This window comes from Cyrtonyx montezumae, unplaced genomic scaffold (genome assembly GCF_038088225.1).
Source record: "Cyrtonyx montezumae isolate F1298 unplaced genomic scaffold, pur_monq_1.0 scaffold_11, whole genome shotgun sequence".
NCBI lineage: Eukaryota > Metazoa > Chordata > Aves > Galliformes > Odontophoridae > Cyrtonyx > Cyrtonyx montezumae.
Window position 1 is genome coordinate 8,450,725 of NW_027071837.1, and position 18,741 is coordinate 8,469,465.

At 35.3% G+C, this 18,741-nt stretch overlaps 1 protein-coding gene across 1 annotated transcript in view; it reads right to left on the reverse strand.

Moving 5' to 3' along the window:
* Nucleotides 1–18,741, reverse strand: part of LOC136044276 (connector enhancer of kinase suppressor of ras 2-like) — a 160,524-nt gene that overhangs the window by 76,097 nt on the left and 65,686 nt on the right. The window contains 3 exon segments of the mRNA XM_065729510.1: nucleotides 2,329–2,370; nucleotides 7,700–7,787; nucleotides 9,057–9,259. Coding sequence (XP_065585582.1) covers nucleotides 2,329–2,370; nucleotides 7,700–7,787; nucleotides 9,057–9,259 — 333 coding nt within the window.

The following is an 18,741-nucleotide window of genomic DNA, read 5'->3' on the forward strand; positions in this document are numbered from 1 at the left end:
AAACAAATAAAGTTGTCGTGAGGAATAAATTAACTGACTGAATTTATAGATTACACTCCCATTCACCATATGGCTACTCATCCGGAAATTTAAGTACGGCTCTGGAGTACTGGATGTGGCATTTGCATTTTGGACCAGATGCAAAAAGCAAAGCATCACATTCAGGTATGCATGACTGCATCAGAAGGTCAGCAAAATAACAGGAATATTTCCAGCAGTTTCAGCTCTGGGCCAGGACCCATAGGCAAAACTTCTGGTCTTATCTTCTCCCACTGCAGATATGGAAACTGGCTGGCTCAAATAATGTATTTTACTGCTGATCTATAAAATGACCTGATGGCTGATCCTGGTTGCGTGCAAATGCTTTCAGACAGTCTATGAACTACTGTCATATCAAAATAATATTTTTATTTCCAAATAAAGCACTATCGCACTTTAACAACTTCTTAAGAGCATACATACAGATTGAATGCAGATTAAATCCACAGTCTACTTGTATACGGTTTATAATTTAACAGTTGTTACATGTAAATACTTTCTCAGTAAATAATCTTTACAATTAAATAAGCAGTACAGAGTTTTCACTCAAATTTAATCTTATGAATCTTAAAATCTCACCATAATTCAGAAGGCTATTTAAAATCTATGCTAGGAAAATACTAAAAAATAATGTATTGGAAGAATTTTAAACATTACTTTACTGTAATAGTTCAGCACATGCAAGAGAAACTTGACACTAGTTATAAATAATGCAAAGACTGACACAGTATTGATGGGAACAAGTGAGGAGAATTTAAGAATAACAGCACAGTGACTGGAAATGTTATTTGATCTAGCTCTGTTAATATGAGAAAATGCATTAACATTTGCTTACACGTTTTTGTCATAAAAAAATAGAAAGTTATAAAGTCCTGCATACTAGTTTCAAAATGGAAAACTTAAAAATGAAACATTTCCCTCTTCTACAGTTTCAAGCTTTCAGTGTGAAGAGGTAGCAAAGTCAAAAATAACAATCTTGATAAAGATGGAGTTCCAGAAGATGTCTACATATACATTTACAGGTCATGAGTTAAAAGATGTTTGTATATATATACATATAGATACTCAAAATCCCAGAAGATTTCAGGTGCTTTTAGTTCTTTTCAGAATCAGGTTTGCAATAGAAAGTTTTTGTTTTTTTTTTTCTAAGAGTCCCTGCATGCTTTCTGAATTTAACAGCACATCAATGTTTTATGACATATTTTAATCCCTGCTGGAAGCAGGGTATGTGTAAAAGGCTTTAAAAAAAAAAAGTCAAGCACTTGGTAAGAGCTTGTCAAGAGCTTATCTAAACTTGTAAATCCTTCGAGATTTCCCCCAAACCATACATTTTAACTCTATCTCACTGTGGGTACAAGCTTTTTGTGCACATACCATGAAAATATAAAGTATTAGTACTTAAAGGCCAATATTCAATCAATAACTTTGCATGAGAGTCTTCCATTTCACTTCAGTCATTACGTTTTTTGAGTGCTGGAGGCTTTTACAGTGTTCTGGGTCAGTGACAACCAGAGAACTTAAAATGCAAATAGGTGATGGACTGATAGCATTCCATGCAAGCAATCCCAGCAAGAGCATTACACTATGAAGAGTATATCATCTCATTGTAAAGCTTCTAAACCGCCTGAGAAAAATAAATAGGTATTCATAATTAACTGCAGCTATAACAGCGAGCATTACTCAGGGAACTGTGTGGATGGGGAGAGCAGGATGTATCATCCAGCCTTGCCTGCAAAAATAAACTGGAATGGGTACCAGACGAAAACTGATTCTTAACCCTTAAATATGAAAGATATCTTATTTAGCAAAGTGTAAAAAGACTTGATAGGTCTGGTCCTGAAGTTAATGACATCACCTTCTGGGAGCCTCCAATCTTCAAAGAATTTGAAGACATTATCTCAGGTGAAAAAATATTTTATTAATATTTTTTGTAGAACCTATCTATATATCTTTAGGTTGATTATAAAAGAAAGCACAACATTTAGGAGTTGGAAATGTGGACTACTGAGGCAATAATTAAAGTACCTGGTAAGACGCACAAACAGCTAAGACTAAGTTGGTTTCAGGGACTGCAGTCTACATAAGCTCATCTCTCCTCTTGTTTGTCTTAAAAAGATTTTTTAACAATATATGCATATATGTATATGTACATTTAATGATTTCATTTTATTTATGAAAACTTTAACTTTCATTAACTGATATGATTCATAGAGAGTTTTATCAAATAATAATTTTATTTTCCTATAGTGGAATTGAATATACTAGAGAATACCATAATAGAATACTTACCACATGAAGAATTTTGTTTTCTGTTTCATACACTGTACAATCCTATGATAAAATAAAACAAGCATAATTAATGCATATTATTTTAAATTTCCTACTAGGAAAGAAAAGCATGCTTAATGCTGTCAGCTATCTCTTAATGACGTACCATAAACATAAACTTGGAAGTCCAGGAGGTCACTTCATAAGAATAACCTGACTTATCTTATGGCTCATTACCTTCAGGGATGAACTGTTTTTCCATTATAGTAAAGAAATTTTTGTTCTCAGTACTAGCAGTAAAATGTGTGTAAAGCAGTGGAGACAGTCATGAAAATGAGAAAAAAATAAATGAATGTAATTAATCTGGCATGCTGGAAACTGGAAAACTCTGCAGGGCAGAATGTATGTTAACTGTTGTACAAGTTGTGTGAGGTGCAAACCATTGTGTCAGACCTAGCACTAGGTAGGCTGTGATACTATAAAGCCTCAGAAGGACGAGTAAGAAGAAATTACTTTGGCAAGTACAACATCAAAGATGTTAAAGATGATGTGTTCCCATTAGTGGTTTAGTTCACTCTTGCTTCAAGGCCCTAATTGTCTTTACTATCCACATGGGACAATAAACAGCCATGGTCTCATCTCTTGATAGAATTTCCGTAACAGCTTTAGTTTCAGACTTTGGAGGGCACACCAGAAAGGGACAGTAAAAACTCAGGTTTGCTCATGTTGCACACTGGTCCTGAGATATCCAGAGGGTTTCACTGCCTTACAGCTCCCAGACTAATCCTAATTGACCTCTAATTTGCTTTAGGCTTCTAAGTTCCAGACCAGTCACTTTCCTATTTTAATTGTCATTTTAAGGATAGTAACTCTTATCACTCCATGACTTAAGTCATTACTCACTTAACTCATACTTTTATTCAAAAACATTACAGGCAGCTGGAATATTACTTACATTCCATGAACCACAGCATAACATTTCCTAAAAGGTGTCTAATGCCTCTACTGCTCTTAAAGTTTGGAAGATTTACTCAGAACAGTCCTCTGTTGCAAGGCACAGCCATGGCAAGAGAGTACTGAACCTTCTCCTACAGAAGAGTGTCCAAGTGCTCTGAGATAAAGTGCAATTTCTCCTGCCAGTAAGCACTCCAAACTGCCTTGCCATCACTCATGATATGTTTTACTAAAATTAAAACACAAGTGTGCCAGGCAAAGTGAGATTGAAATAGAAATGCCTGCAATTCCCCCACAAAATTGTTCATTACTGCTACCTGCAGCTCTGTATTCAGAGCTCCAGAACCTCACTGAAGGCTTTGAGGTGCACCAGCCTGTGACACCAGCCTGTTGTGTCAAAGGGGTGGTTTTATTTAATGAAATCTGTGGAGAAAATGTTTCTGAGGTGTCCCAGCATCTCCCCATGATGAGGCAGACTGAGAGCCTGGCCTCACAGCCAGGGAGCTAGAGAATGGACAGGCGGACAGCTCACCGGGGACCTCACTCATCACAGGAATACTAATGTTTGTAATGCCAGGCTGACAGTCATTATTTAAGTCAACTAATCTAAAAAAATAAAGTTGAAAAACTTCTAAATGCATTGTCACATTGGAAGGAGTGTTTTACACAGCAAGATAGAGACTTCAGGATATACTTTCACAATATATTTGAAGTTAAAAAAAATTATTTTTTTCCTTAAATAAATTTTTAAGTAAATTTTACTTTCTGATATACCTAATAGATCCTCTAACTTAAGTTCCCTTAATTTCCTCTTTTCAGAATCAACGTGATAGCAGTAACAGTTAATTGCCTTAAATTTCCCATGAACTAATTCCAACATCCTCACCCCATTTGCTCTCAAAGTAGATTAGCTGCATGACCATGATCAGCTCAGGATGTGGTGTGTGCTGCTTTTGCAGCTGACTAGCAGCTCTTGCTCCTCTTGTCCAGCAGATCAATGCCTTGGCCATGTCCCATCTACAGAGGCCACGTCCAACTCTCGGCCTGCTTTTGTGGGGCACTGCAGCAAGGAGCCCATCTGAGGCTGCTGCAGGAGAGTTTTACCTGTGTGAGCCATGCAACCTTATGCACACACCTGGAGCAGCAGTGGCTGCTTCACCCTCAACATAAGGTGTTTATTTTGAAGGATTGGCACTTCAGTAGAGGAATTAGTTTCTACGTGAAGTTTTCAAAATAAGAAAGTTAAAACCAGATTGTGAGTGAAAAGGAACACAGGAATTTATATTAGCATTTCATGGTCAAGTATTCTTTTGATGTTTCTTCTATATTCATACTGTTATTTTCTTCAGCACAAAAAAAAAAAAAAAAAAAAAAAAAAGAAATGCAATTAGTCAGTTTGGTCGGCAATGCCCAAGGCAGTTTTTCTTACATGTTTTACACACTTCAAACAGCATATCCACCACCTCACTTTAACCCTCGAAGTACCAAGAGAAACACATGATCACAGGAGGGCTTAAAGCTTGACTTCAGAGCTAATAGTCCTATGTAAATTATTCCTTTAATTTCTGTGCTAGAAAAACAATACGAGCTTAATTCTAAACAAGCTTAATCACTTCAGGTCAAATAACAGAAGACTTGTGTAGAGTAAAACTGAAATTTTATGTTTTGTAGAGCAGAATTAATGTAAGCTATACTTAGGTTGCATGTCCAAGATTACATTAGCATTAAAATTGTTAATGGTTTTGGGATTCCTTCCAAAACATATGCATAATGAATTTTTTTTTAATACATCAGACCAGTTTAACTGAGAGGTTAAAAGCACTTGCAGTGTTATACTAAAATTCTAAGATATGTAGGTCACAATATTCTTCTGATGTTTTTTTTTCTGCAGATATATAGAAATGCACTAGGGATCTCATTAAAAAAAAATTCTTCCAGGACTAACATTTATGGAATTTTAATCTTTTTTTTTTTTTTGAAGATAAATAATAATTCTATTCTTTCTCCATCCTCTATAGGCAAGAAGATATTAAAAATGCATTATTTTTCTTAGAGTTAAAAATAAAAAGAGGTAAAAAAAATAAGTAGCAGCATTCTGTTTCTCCTCTGTAAATTAGTGAAGTACAGGTATAATAAAATAATAGCTCCTACAATATTATATACAAGCCAGTTTCTGCACTGTCCACAACAGTCTGACTTTGTAAGGTATGACACTCTCACAACTCTGTTACGATAAAAGAGCTTATTTTGAATATTAATAATGATAAAAAGATAGTCAGACTTGCACACAATCAAGATACATTCATAATCTTATTTTGCAATTCTGCAAGAGATAGCAAATACTGAAATTTGCAGATACTGTAAAAAATGTGAAGGGGCACTGGGCCCCAAAATTAAGATACTTCAATGATTTTGCAGCTTTCTATTTAATGCTATTCATTTACAAAATCTCTATTTATTTCATTGAAATGGAATTTGTGAAGGATAAGAAAACATAGTTCTAGATTAGATATCCAAAATTTATCTAATTAATTATAAATAAAAAAGACTGTGGGAAAGGTTTCTCTTATTTATGTTACTCACTTAGTATTTAGCCTATAGTTAGGACTATATTTTTTGTTAGGTGAAAAATCTTTGCTTTTGCACATTAAGATCAATTTTCCTCAGAGTTAGTAACAATGAAGCTGCCTCCCTTTGGAGGATTTTGTTTTATGTACACTTTTTGGTGCTAAGTTTAACATACCGTAATAATCTCAGATCATTAAACAATCCAGATCTGAAAATTAGATAAGAAAAAGACAAAACTGGTTTTGATTTGTAAATGACCTTAAAAATGAACTAAACATTTTTCATTTTGGATTGTCCTGGACACTGTCCTCTAACATTTATTGTTTTTAAGATGCCAAGATGAAGATAGCTTTTGGAATGAAGTGGTATTGAAGAAATGAAGAAATAAACTCAAACTCCAAATTATTACTGGCAGAGAATTGAATTTCATTTGCCAAAAGCAGTCAAAAGTGTAGAAGAAATGGAGACTGCAATTCAAAATTGTATGATTTTCACCTAGACCACTAGGAAAAATTAAACTCACACAAAGTGCAATATCAGTTGAAGAGGGGAATCAGAATCCAAAATTTTATACTTCAGAGAAGTTCATTTTGCTTAGTCTGTAAATCAAAAATAGCCTAGTGTTATAAACACTAAGAGACAGCTTAATAAAGGCACATAATTAAATGCCTACATAGGAATTTATAAACAAAGAAAAGAGAAAAGAAGATTTTATACTGAAATAATGCATAAAGGTAAAAAAATTCTTAAAAGGAAAAAACATTGAGTATTAGAAATTAAGGATAACAGTGAAAATGACATAGATATGTGTCAGCCTTGGCTAGACAATGCAAGTGCAAAATCTGGTAGATATTTGATTTTTTTTTTTTTTTGCTTTTTTTTTTCTGCAAGAAATAATACTGAAGAAGGGACTGCAGAATATTGCTACTTCCAAAAGCCTCTTAAATGAATGTTACTTCTGCCCTACTCTTAGTCTACCTTAAAAACTGCCAGAAGAAAACGGGGGCACCCTTCTATCGAGAGTAGGTCCAGGTTGCTTGCAGAACTACATAGAATAATCTTTCTTCTTGGTTCCACTTCACTTTTCAACTATCTATTTTGCTTCCTTCCAACAGAGTCCTTTTCTGTTCTCTAATCTCTTCACTTTTTCAGGTAACAGTGTTTTGTCATGTAAGAATTATTATCTGCTCACATGAAGGGAGGTTCGGTGTAAAAATCTGTGAAACTAAGTAACAGTCATTCTGTATGACTTCCCCTATTTCAGGCAGACACTAATATAACAGTAACTATCACTGTTTGTATAATATATAGAGCTGCAGTACCAGAAAAAAATACTTGATATACCAGTGGATTGAACTACATTACAGATCATTAATGAAAATACTACTACCCTTATTTGCTTCATATTTTACTAGTTCACTGTTAATTACCAACAACTTTTATGTAACATGCTGTCTTTTGAGTGAAGAAGACATAGTACAGTTGTATCTTGCAATAAGTAAGAACTTACCCCTGAAATATTTTTGATTACACATAGTTTAATCTCTAACAATATTTTTAGCATTTAACCTGTTTCTCACTGTGGCATTATTCTTCCATGGCAGTGAATAACTTAACGTGAAATTGTCCACTCAAAAGAAAAGTGAATTATTTTTAACTGCACACTATTCTTTGATCTATCCAGACACATGAGTATAGCCAAAATCTAAAATCTTCCTATCACTCCCACTAAAAGGAAATATGGAAGGAACAGAAAGGCAATATGTAAAACCATTTTATTCTGGTCAAGTAAAAATTAGCAATGTTTTTACTATTATGATTTTTGAGCAATTATAAGTACTTGGAAATACTGGAAGATAACCACTCCTACTTGTTGTACAATGGTTGTTAGTTCCAGGCACAGTTGAACAATGTTGTTTTTCAGCAGTGAGTATTCTGTCACACTGACAAATGGAGACCTGTGAGAAAGGAAGAATAGATTTATGTGATATTAAGGATATCTCACAGTACTTATGATTAGTAAATTCATTTCCATAAAGGCAAATATAATCAGGTCAGCTACTTATTCTATGGTTTAATCAAGAAAAAAACAGTCCTGAAATAATGAAAATGCTTTTCAATAACACAGTCTTATTGTTTTTTTGGAGTCTTCACTAGCATTTAGAAGATGCATGTAATACAGAGATCAGCTGTATGCCCCCAAAGTATAAATTACCTAATCACGACAATCTCCAGCAGCAAGCAAAATAACTTTTGTAAAATATGACTATGAAACACGAAACAGTGTTGGCTGGAAGGAAGTAGACCTTGGCCAGAACACGAGAAGTTATCATTTTTAATGTCAGTGAAATATGAGCTTCCAAATAATTGTGAGCAGTCAAGATTTCCCTTGTATGGTTCATTAAAAAAGCAGCATTACTAGTATGACGACACTCTTCTACAGCAGCTAGCACCTTAATTCAAAGAAGAAAATAATGTCTGTTTAATCACTAACAGCTTCCTGTGAACTGGGATTTTCTGCATGCTTTCCACATTCTAACCAAATCTGACCCCATTTGAATTTATAAGAACTGACAGGGTCATAGCCCAAGAGAATATGAATGCTGGCATTAGGTTAGGAAGATGTCACCAGGATTATACAAATCTCATAAAGGAGGGTGATTTACTCTCACTAAGAATTCTAAGGTGCCATTTATACACTCAAGAGCATTCAGATTCCAGATAAGTTTCTCCATAGCTATAACTCCAGAAAAATGGAAAGCAAACAAATTCCACGATGCAATTTTATGCTTCGGGTTCTGTCTTTCTGCAGTTAAAATTTTAAATACATTTATAGAGTGTTTAATTCAGACAGTGATAGAACCAGGTGAAATATATTTAAACTAAAAGAGGAGAGTTTTAGATTAGATGTCAGGATGAAATTTTTCACTGAGAGAGCAGTGAGGTGCTGGAACAGGCTGCTCAAAGGAATTATGGATGTCCCATCCCTGGAGGTGTTCAAGGCCAGGTTGTATGGGGGCCTGGGCAAACAGATGTAGTGCCCAATTTGGAGGCTGGCAATTCTGCCCATGGCAGGGGGACTGGAACTAGATGATCTTTGAGGTCCCTTTTTAACCCAAGCTGTTCTATGATTTCACTAAGATTCTATGATTCCTTTCCAAAATAAGTAAATACTATCATTTATTTTCATTTTCTCATGAGTAGAAAATCAAGAAAAAGTAAATTACCTGTCCAACCAGGCTAGTAAGTTCTTGGCAGCACCAATCAGGTCAACTACAGAGGTAAGAAAATCATTTGGCAGTCGTCTGGAGGCCCTGCCATCATAATGGCCACTCCTCCTTCTACCCGTTATAAAGTTCTGAAGATTTTTGGCCGAGGCATTCAGCTTGTGAGAGAGAGTTCTCAGGTTTTCGGTCTCCAAACCATAGTTCTGAGGGGAAAGAGGAAAATGCAATCAAGTGAAATAGCATGTTGTAAGCTAATGAACAGAACAATGAGGCAAAACACTCTAACTGGTACTTGGCTGAAAGGCAACAAAACTATGGATGGCTGGTGTTAGGTTAAGCAACAGGTACCTTTCTTTGAAAGGTGCCTATAGTGCTACCAAGCATGGTGGTCTTTTTTGATCTTTCACCTAGCCAATTCCCCTCTTAGAACCAGGTGAGAAGTACAAAGATTTCATCTCTAATACTTAAAATAATTCATTCAGATTCACATTGAAAGTCTCAAGCTGAACAGAACCAAGATCTCTTCCTGCCACAAAAGAATGTAGCATATGAAAAAATTTAATGAGCACCTAAACAAAATCAACTTTTGCCATAAGAATTGATTGACCACTACTAATTTCAGCAAAATATATATTTCAGAAGATGACTGTTAATCAATACTGCATGTTAATTTTATTAACTAAACTTCCTCAAAACAAAGAAGAAAGAGCAGCAAGCAATGCACAATCTTGCTGAATGACAATATTGATATTTGTACAAAGATTAAATGATTCCAACAACAAAAAGAGAGAGAATGCATTGAATGATGACAAGCATATGAGATGGGATTGTATGAAATTCAAACAAAATATAAACAAGTGGTTGGTGAAGTTGCTTTCTAAATTTGGATCAGTTCTGACTGGTGAATCGACCTATGCCTTCTCTGCCAGCTATTTTCCCTTAATATAAGTCTGAAAATTAAATGAAGCTCTCTACCTCCAGCTTGGAGGACAAGTCATGAAAACGCTTCACTATCTTCTTAGCTCAATGCAAAGAGCTTACTTATAAAAATAATTTTAAACACTAGAGACAGAATTCATTTTAGTATTATGTACAGACCATGCCTAAAGCATCTCAGTCAGTGAGGCTTGGAAGCATCACATAGAAGACTGAATTGTGCAGCAAATGAAAATTACATTGGCTTAGTTACAGACAAGAGCAATTCTCTTAATCTTTTCTCCAAAACAAACATCATACAGTTAACAACAGTTTCACTGAAGTAAAGCACTCTTTTAGAAAAGTTTATATTTAAAAAGCATGTTGTATTTGATATTTGCATGCCATCTGTTTAATATTTGCAGCTAATCTTTCTTTTATTAAAATACTGAATGAGATCCCTCCCCTCTATTTTTCTGTCTATTCTACTCGTGCCAAGATGATGACTAAGTGGATGCACTGGGATGTCTTTACCAGCTTGCAAACTGCACTAAGCAGTGCTCAGTTTCCCCTAAGGAAGAGTTTGATTTTGCATTCTCAACAACATTTTATAATGATGATAAATCAGATCCTCCTGCTTTTATTTCCAAGTCCAGCCTTGGTTATCCCTGTAGTAACATGCGGAAAATGTTTCTCCAAATAATTATTTATAGCATGAAGGCTCAGGGAACCTGTCACTTTACTTTCAATAAAAGTCAGGTGGGAAAGGAAACATCTTGACCGGTGAATCCATGACATGCCAGTATACTTGCATCAGACTAGAAGTAAAAATTGTGAAGAAAGTAGGCTGGTTACTGTCAGTGTAATCACCAGGAGAGAATTTTACAGTCTTGATTCCAGTCACTAAAACCACAAAATGTGTTTGAGGAAATCCACCTAGAAAGCAGGTTTTCTCATCATGAAGTTTACTAATTAGTGTGCCACTGGTAACTTTGATTAATGTAAATATGAAGTTTAAATGTAGAATAGATAAAGAATAAATAAAATGCCCATAATCAAAGATTAAAGGTAATTTTTCAGCACAGAAAAAGTGCTGATGCAAGCTGGAAATTTAGTTGAGATTTATTTAGTAAGGCACAATAAAAAGATAAAATAGTATAAAAATGGCAGTGAATCAACATCTCTGTAGAAGACAGACACTGTAGTACTCTAAATTTAAGTTTCCCTCAAATCTAAGATTGTCAAGTAAATGAAACAACTATAGGCAACTATAAAATTAGAAAAAGAATGATTAAAAGTAATCTTTGAATGCATCACCCCAAGCACCTCATCCTTATCTACTGCATTAGAAAACTGCTGAAGGAAGTTATGCCTCCCTTTGTCCTCCTCAATTTGTTAACTGAGGTGGTGGGAGAGAAAAAGAGATGTCTCAGAAGAGACAAGAGCAAACAGGTGTTTGCACACTCAAATTTGAACCAAATCCATTATGATTCGGTGAATATGCATAAAAACAAAAGATGGAAAACAATCAGTTTAAGAGAATCAGTAAGTAAGTGGGTAGCCTTGTTCTGTATACATGACACTAAAAGTATTCAAATCTTTTCTAATTTCCGTAGGCATTTCACCTATGTGATGCCAACAGATAGTCTCAAACCTGCCGAACATTATCACAGCTATCAAACCTCAGTTTTCACAGCTACATATTCTGCTCTTACTATGTTAAGTATCCACTATTACTGGGAGAGATACTGCAAAAATAATGTTCTTAAGCCAGTAAAATTCTGACTCCTGGCAGGTTATTTCTCTTGCACAATAAATCCTAGGTATTAATCTGGCTTTCAAAAAACAAAACAAAGAAATACCAACAAGACCACAATTCATAAAAGGTTTCAAGACAGTGCCATTAGCACAGGTTGAATTATTTCTTATAAAACAAACAAACAAAATAAAGCAAAAGCAAACCAAGGTTTCCTTCATTCCCTATTTCGTGATGCTTAAGGTTGATACATAGTCTTTTATTTATTTATTTATTTATTAGTTGCTCTCTTAGTGACAGTGAACACAGAGGTTTAGATGAGAAATACTGATTGCTGAAGCAACCCCAATCAATGTGTCATTATAAGAACTAAATATCCATGCATCCATGTCAGCAAATCAGGACTCGGGTACATTGCATAAAGTGCAGCTGCTTTGAGAAAGTAAGAGCCAATCTTGAACACAAAATGTGACTGGCAAATCTATGAGAAGTTTACTTCATCTTTTCTGTGTTCAGAGAGAGCTATTTTTCATGTCCACTTAATATGGCACATGGCAGCGTTACTACCTTAACATTAAAAATTACATGAAGACGATCTGTCTGACTTGTTCAGTGACAGAAAGATTTAAAAGCACATTTTAGTTCAGCAATTCCTGCTAACAAATCAAGCATCTTTTATGAAGCTTACCATGTAAGGCATTCAAAACACCACAACTTAAATATTGAGCTGCACTCACATTTGTATGTTTCATACACAATGTTAAGAATTCACACAATTTGTCAGTGCAGCCCAGCTGCAGCTACCAGGTCTCAGTTCCAGACAGCAGCAGCAACAGCTTGGGACTATTGACAAACCCATGGAGATGTGCCTTTGCCCCTGTGGGTACTACTCCACCCCTAACACCAAAACACTCTGCAGCTCCTGTCCCAGCCTACCCCAACAAAAGCACGTCTGGACTCACCATGTGCTCCACTCCTTCTCAGGGCCCAGTTTTCCAGTTGCTTTAAACTGATGTGTTTGTGAACTGCCATAGAAAGATGCTGCTATGCCCTCATGTCCCAGCACTGACGGATAGCGAGCTGGATTTGGGAATTTAAAAGCTTTACTTTCAGCCACATATTTTCACTGCAAACTGGTTTTTGACCAGACCCATTCTCAGATGGCACAAACTGACTTAAAGTTACTGCAGACTCACAACCACTGAAGCAGCTCTACAGGGATACTCTGTGGGGAAGCAGAGCTTCTCCCTCCAGGATGCCCCACATCCCCAGGGCCCTGCATCCCACCTGCCTCTCTGGGCCACCTGACACATGCTGGGTCCTGAGCTGACAAGGAAAGAAAATCCCCAAGCACTGTAATAGGAGACAAAGCTCAGTTGGGGAAACATGCCACATGGGATCCCACAGCTCCCAACTGTCTGCATCACTGTGCGTGCAGCTCCGGCAAAGGCCACAGCCTCCTGATGGAAACCACAGCACCCACACAGTGTGTGTTCTCTGTATAGTGCTGAGAAGAGGTAATCACAGCTTGTTTAATAAAGCATAAAACCAAAACCACACACTATGATTTTAGCATAAATTGTTCTGACATTTGAATACAGTGAGTAAGATAGGTGCAGTTTGGTAGTGTCTGTTGTTGCTGTATTTAATTTTCCTTTCTGTTTGTGTATCTTTAAAGGTAAAAACCCTAATGAAAACAAAGAACAAACTTATCTTAAAATACTTTGATTTGTAAACAGTTCTTTGATTTCATTATGTAAACCCTGCTCCGATTTTTTTTACTGTTCTGTCTATAATACAAATGAATACTGGTTACCAAACTAGCAGGAGCCCAGAGCCTGTCAGGCATTGATCTTAGTCATGCGTGTCATTATTTCCTCTTTAAGAAGAATTTGCAAGCTGAATCTCCTTTATGCACACAGCAAATGGAAGGAGGTAAAATATTTTTGCCTTGTAAATCACTGAGGACCTTCTCTTCAAATTATCTGAACAAATAAACGAGCTTTACTGTTGCATTAGAATACTAAATTAAAAGTATGTATAAAATCTCCGTTCCACAGAACATGACCTATTTTAAGTATTTATTATAGATTTGAGATAAAGTGCTAAAAGATCCAGATTGGTATTTTATGTGAACAATCATGACGTAAATTGAGCTGAAGGAAAGAATAAATTACAGCCTGTAATTAGCATATTAAATTTGATAACATTAAAGATTTTGCTGCAGTGGTTTGCACACAGGAAAAAATGATTTGACTTGCATTCTGCTAGAAGTTACTGCTTTGGCACAACTAGTGCTTACGGCATGCTGGGATCTGCCACTTAATATCTGATGCACTGTACATATAACTATATATATATTGTGTGTAGGTCACTCTGAAAGCAATGCCCCCTATGTATTTCCATGGAAACCTCAACAAACAGACACAAAAAGCACAGAAATACTATTTGATAGTTACAAAATACTATTTTTCAACACAGTTGCCACCAGCAGTGATGAACAAGGCCTGCGAGACTTGCTCATATAAAACTGTACCAGTGGAGGTGACCACTGTTGCTGTTACCACTGCTGAAACATAGCATAGGTGCCATTTTTTTCTATATGGGGGAATTCAGTTCTCCCTCTTTGCTTCAAACACACTTCCATGTCAGATACCATTCTGTCAGACTGCACCTCTGCTGCCATCTGTCACACACCAACAAAGTGTCTTGGAAGTGTGAGAAGGTTCAGCCTCTACTGCCATCCCACCAATATCTGCCTCTGCTGCAAACATCACAAAGTAGGAGATAGTGCTTTCAGAGCAACCCTCAAACACTCACAAAGGGAGACATAAATCTATATATGCACACACATTGTATATGTGGCAGATGTGAGCAGAAGGACGGGTTGCACTGGCTGCCGTTTGCTGATTGTCTATGTCTGCTGGATCAGAGCAGAGCTATTTTTTAACCTAAGAGCTGTCTGTAAGTGACCTTGTAGCATGAGCCCTAGGAACCTCCTCTGCCTTGAATCAACACAAAAAAACCCAGTAGCAGTCATAAATCGGGATACAAATGAAGGTCTAGAGTCTGTAACATAAAACTTAACACACTTCCTGAATGATAAAAAAGGGACAATGATCATAATTAAATACAAGTCTTGACAACACTTAATGAAAAGAAAAAAATTCTAAGAAATGCTTTTCTAGGAAATGTGTGTCAGCTGCAGCTCACACAGTGTCAGATTTGTCACTGTGCAGTAGTATTTTAAATTGGGTAATGATCATGATCACGTATTTGGTGAGCAAAGGAATAAGACATCTGAATAATAGGCAATTGAACCCAACATGACCTAATTCTCAGAATGTCTTATCACAAACCACCACTTCTGCACAGTTTAACTTCTCTGTCTGGAGTAAATGTCTAGTGGAATTAGTGCTATAATAGCTTTTCCAGTTACTTTCTAGCAATGAGATGCTGTACTGCACACTTAAATGTATTAGCACACAAAATGATACCTGTTCTAAAATTATATTAGGACCATTTTCTCAGATTACAAACAATATCTAGTTTAATAAATAGCACGTGCTTTGGTCTGAGCTATGGAAAGAAAAAATATAGGTCACCTCTGGATACATGCTACTTAAACTAAAATATCAAATCATTTATATTTTTTAAAAGTACATAAAATCCTAGCACCTGCTATTTCAGCAGCTATAAATAGATTCCCCTATTGATATAATATAAATTCATGGCTGGAGATTGCAGTTCAAGAATACCGTTTGAATTTGTCTCAGAATTTTCTTAAAATAATCTCATTCTAAATCAGTAAATTAACAACAATATAATAAAAACAATCCTTATCACCTTTGTTGATAATATTTGACTATCAGTTTATTATGGCGGTTAAACTGCAGTAGTAAAATTTTATTTATGTACAGAGAACAATGATATTTCATAAATGTATGCAATGCTTAATTTAACTATGGTAATACTATGCAAATATGTAACATCATAATACAAATCACAGTATATTATCTGAAACACCTCTATTCTTTTCTCTGCACAGCTTTCCTCCCCCTGGTGTTCCCTTCCATTATAATTATCTGATGCAAATTGTGTCACAGTTCTTTCTTGCATCTGAAGTGTATAATTTGAAACTTGTCACAATGCTTTTCAGCACTTCATATACCTTCCTACCATCTCGTAATAGATATATTAATTAAGAGTAAATATTTTAACCTTATTTAAAAACGTAATTTTTGCAATATATTTTAACCCCCAGAGGAAGCTTTACTGTTTTCAGTCACTGATATGTATAATGTAATCAAGAATTATTAAGGTACAGGAGGACAGGACTAAGATATTGCATTATCAGTCATTTTATACACTCCTCTATTCACTTGGAACCATCTTCCAAAACACTACAACAGCCACTAGTTTATGATGTACAGTTTCACAAAAACATTGAAGAAAACTTTTAAGTAAAGGTTTTCCCTCGGAAGGGAAGTCTCATGTCTCGTTTCAGTTGGGAAGTAACACATGGTCATCTATGCTGAATTATTTCTATGGAGACAATGAACCTTTTCTTTCAGAACCAGGAGAGACTGAACCTTGCCCACGCTTAAAGCATCACTTTGGTTTATCTCAGAGAGCCGATGCTTTTACTCCTTTTCTTTGAACTTCAGCAGCATGCCTCTGAGCAGTTCTTAACTGCTCTTTGCCATACTTTAATTCACATTTTCTGCTCAACTCCATCTTCACAAGGGATTTGGATGTAAACTCCCATCAAGTGAATTTGCATTAAAAAAAATAATAATAATATTTTCTCATATTTTGAGAAAAACAGTCTCATAACTACAGTGATGTAAAAACTGTGACTGTGCTATACCAGCCATACATCATTTCTCTGTCAAGCTGACATCTGTGCATATTTAATAGCTTTGATGTCAAATCTCAGAAAATATACTAGCATGGAAATAAAGCTGTGGCAGCATTTTTGTTCTGATATGCACAAAAGCAAGACCCAGGAGGATGGAGGAAAGTTGGTCTATTCTGTGGCTTTGCACATCACAAGATAAATTGTTTCCAATTACTTTACTTCAGAATTAAGAAAAAGCTAACTGCATATGGCTTCAATTAAAACCCATATGTAAGCCAGACCTCTGTGATGACTTGACCTCTTCCATATGTGCTATGCAGAATATGCTGACTGGGGATGCAGTGATAAATAAACAAGACCAAAAGATGACCCAGTAGATATTTCCTCCAAAAGCATATTATTCTGGGATTCACTCACTTTTAAGTTGATCATCAACTCTTGCCTGCATTTATAGTTACTAAGTTCCCATGTTACCAACAGAATATTAAATATTTTCTTAGGGATATCTGAACTACAACCAAATTCTTTATTAAATTTTCTGTTGCAGATGTATGGAACTCCACTGGCTTCATTTCATGGGCAGAATATCTGAAGCTTATACCATCTCATTACAGTGCTTTACATATGTTCTCTGCCCCCTTAACAAAACCTGATGAAGCCACAGATGTGGAGCACTCTGATCAGTAATCACAAACTTTTATTATATTTTACTAAAATCTTGTGACCAATTAACCTTTGTTATTTATTCCTAATAATCATAATTTTGTGGAAGAACCAATTGTCCAATAATAAGAAGTCTTGGTTTATAACCTTATTAAAGTACATCTTGAAATGAATGATGAGTGCAAGAGATGCAGTATGTCGCAAAAAATTAGGATTTTGAACAGCAGTGAAATATCCAAAGTTTAAATAATGATTGATAAGATTCCTTTTTGGAAATACAATGTCAGACCTGAGAATTACACTCCCCACATCTCCTTCCCACTGAGAATTTCTGTGGTACATTGCTACCTGTGCAACACAACATGCACTGAATCACTATGGCTTGCAAATTCTAAAAAAGGATTCTAAAGAAGAAAATAAATTATTGTTTTCTGGAAAAAAATTTTGCTATTGAGACACATAAGGAATAAATAAATAAAAAATGATTCTTCCCCATCAGAAAAGCTATAATCTTAGAAGAAAAAATCATTTTTAATTCTGATTTTAAACTGTTATTTAAAAGTCCATATAGTAGTGCTATTGTTTTTCATAACAAGAATTACCAGTGTGCTTCAGAAGGGCCATTATAAAGACAAGAATTTTTTGATGTTTAAAACTTCAAGTACTTCACTGAGAGGTGAAGGTTACTTATATAAATTAGGTTATTTATAAATAGAAAATATGTATTTGCAAAATAATACGTATTTCAGTTAAGAAGGAAAAGCTGATCTATTCCTGCAACAGTTTGTTGTTCTACCATTGTGGTCATAAATAAATAAATAAATAAATCCTGTACTCTCTAAACCTAATATACTTTCCTTCAACTATTTAATTTCATTATCTGGGTCTGAATTGATACTCCATTAACTGGATCCAGTCAATGTACTGCAAATTCTAGCTTTAAGGTTTTGATCACCAGCATAACACTGCAATACTGACAAACTAGTTCTTTCAATAATATAAGATTAAGTTAGCAATTTCAGCAGTCTGATTTATCTATTAAAATGTTCAATGAAATAGTAGACAATTAATGTTATGTAGTAATTCACAAAATACATGCAGTTTCTGACAGAAAGCATGAAGGTCTACTATTCTAGAAGTCTGGATTTTAGAAAAACTGTATTTATCTCAGTACAACCTATTTGAAACTATTATTTCTGTGCTCACAATGAAGATTCAAAGTGGTTTTTTCTGTTTTTTTTTTTGTTTGTTCGTTTGTTTGTTTTGTTTTTTTTGTGGAAAGCTTTAACCATATACACTGTAACATTGTTATAAGCACTGTAGAAGAAATTTATCAGTATGTTTTATCATGAGGTGAGAAGTGGCGGAGGACAAACTGTTCACTGCAATGGAGTTGGACTAGATGACTTTTAAAGGACTCTTCCAACTCTAAGGATTATGATTCTGTGATTCTACAACTATTACAAGGGTATTTCTTTTTAATTCACTTT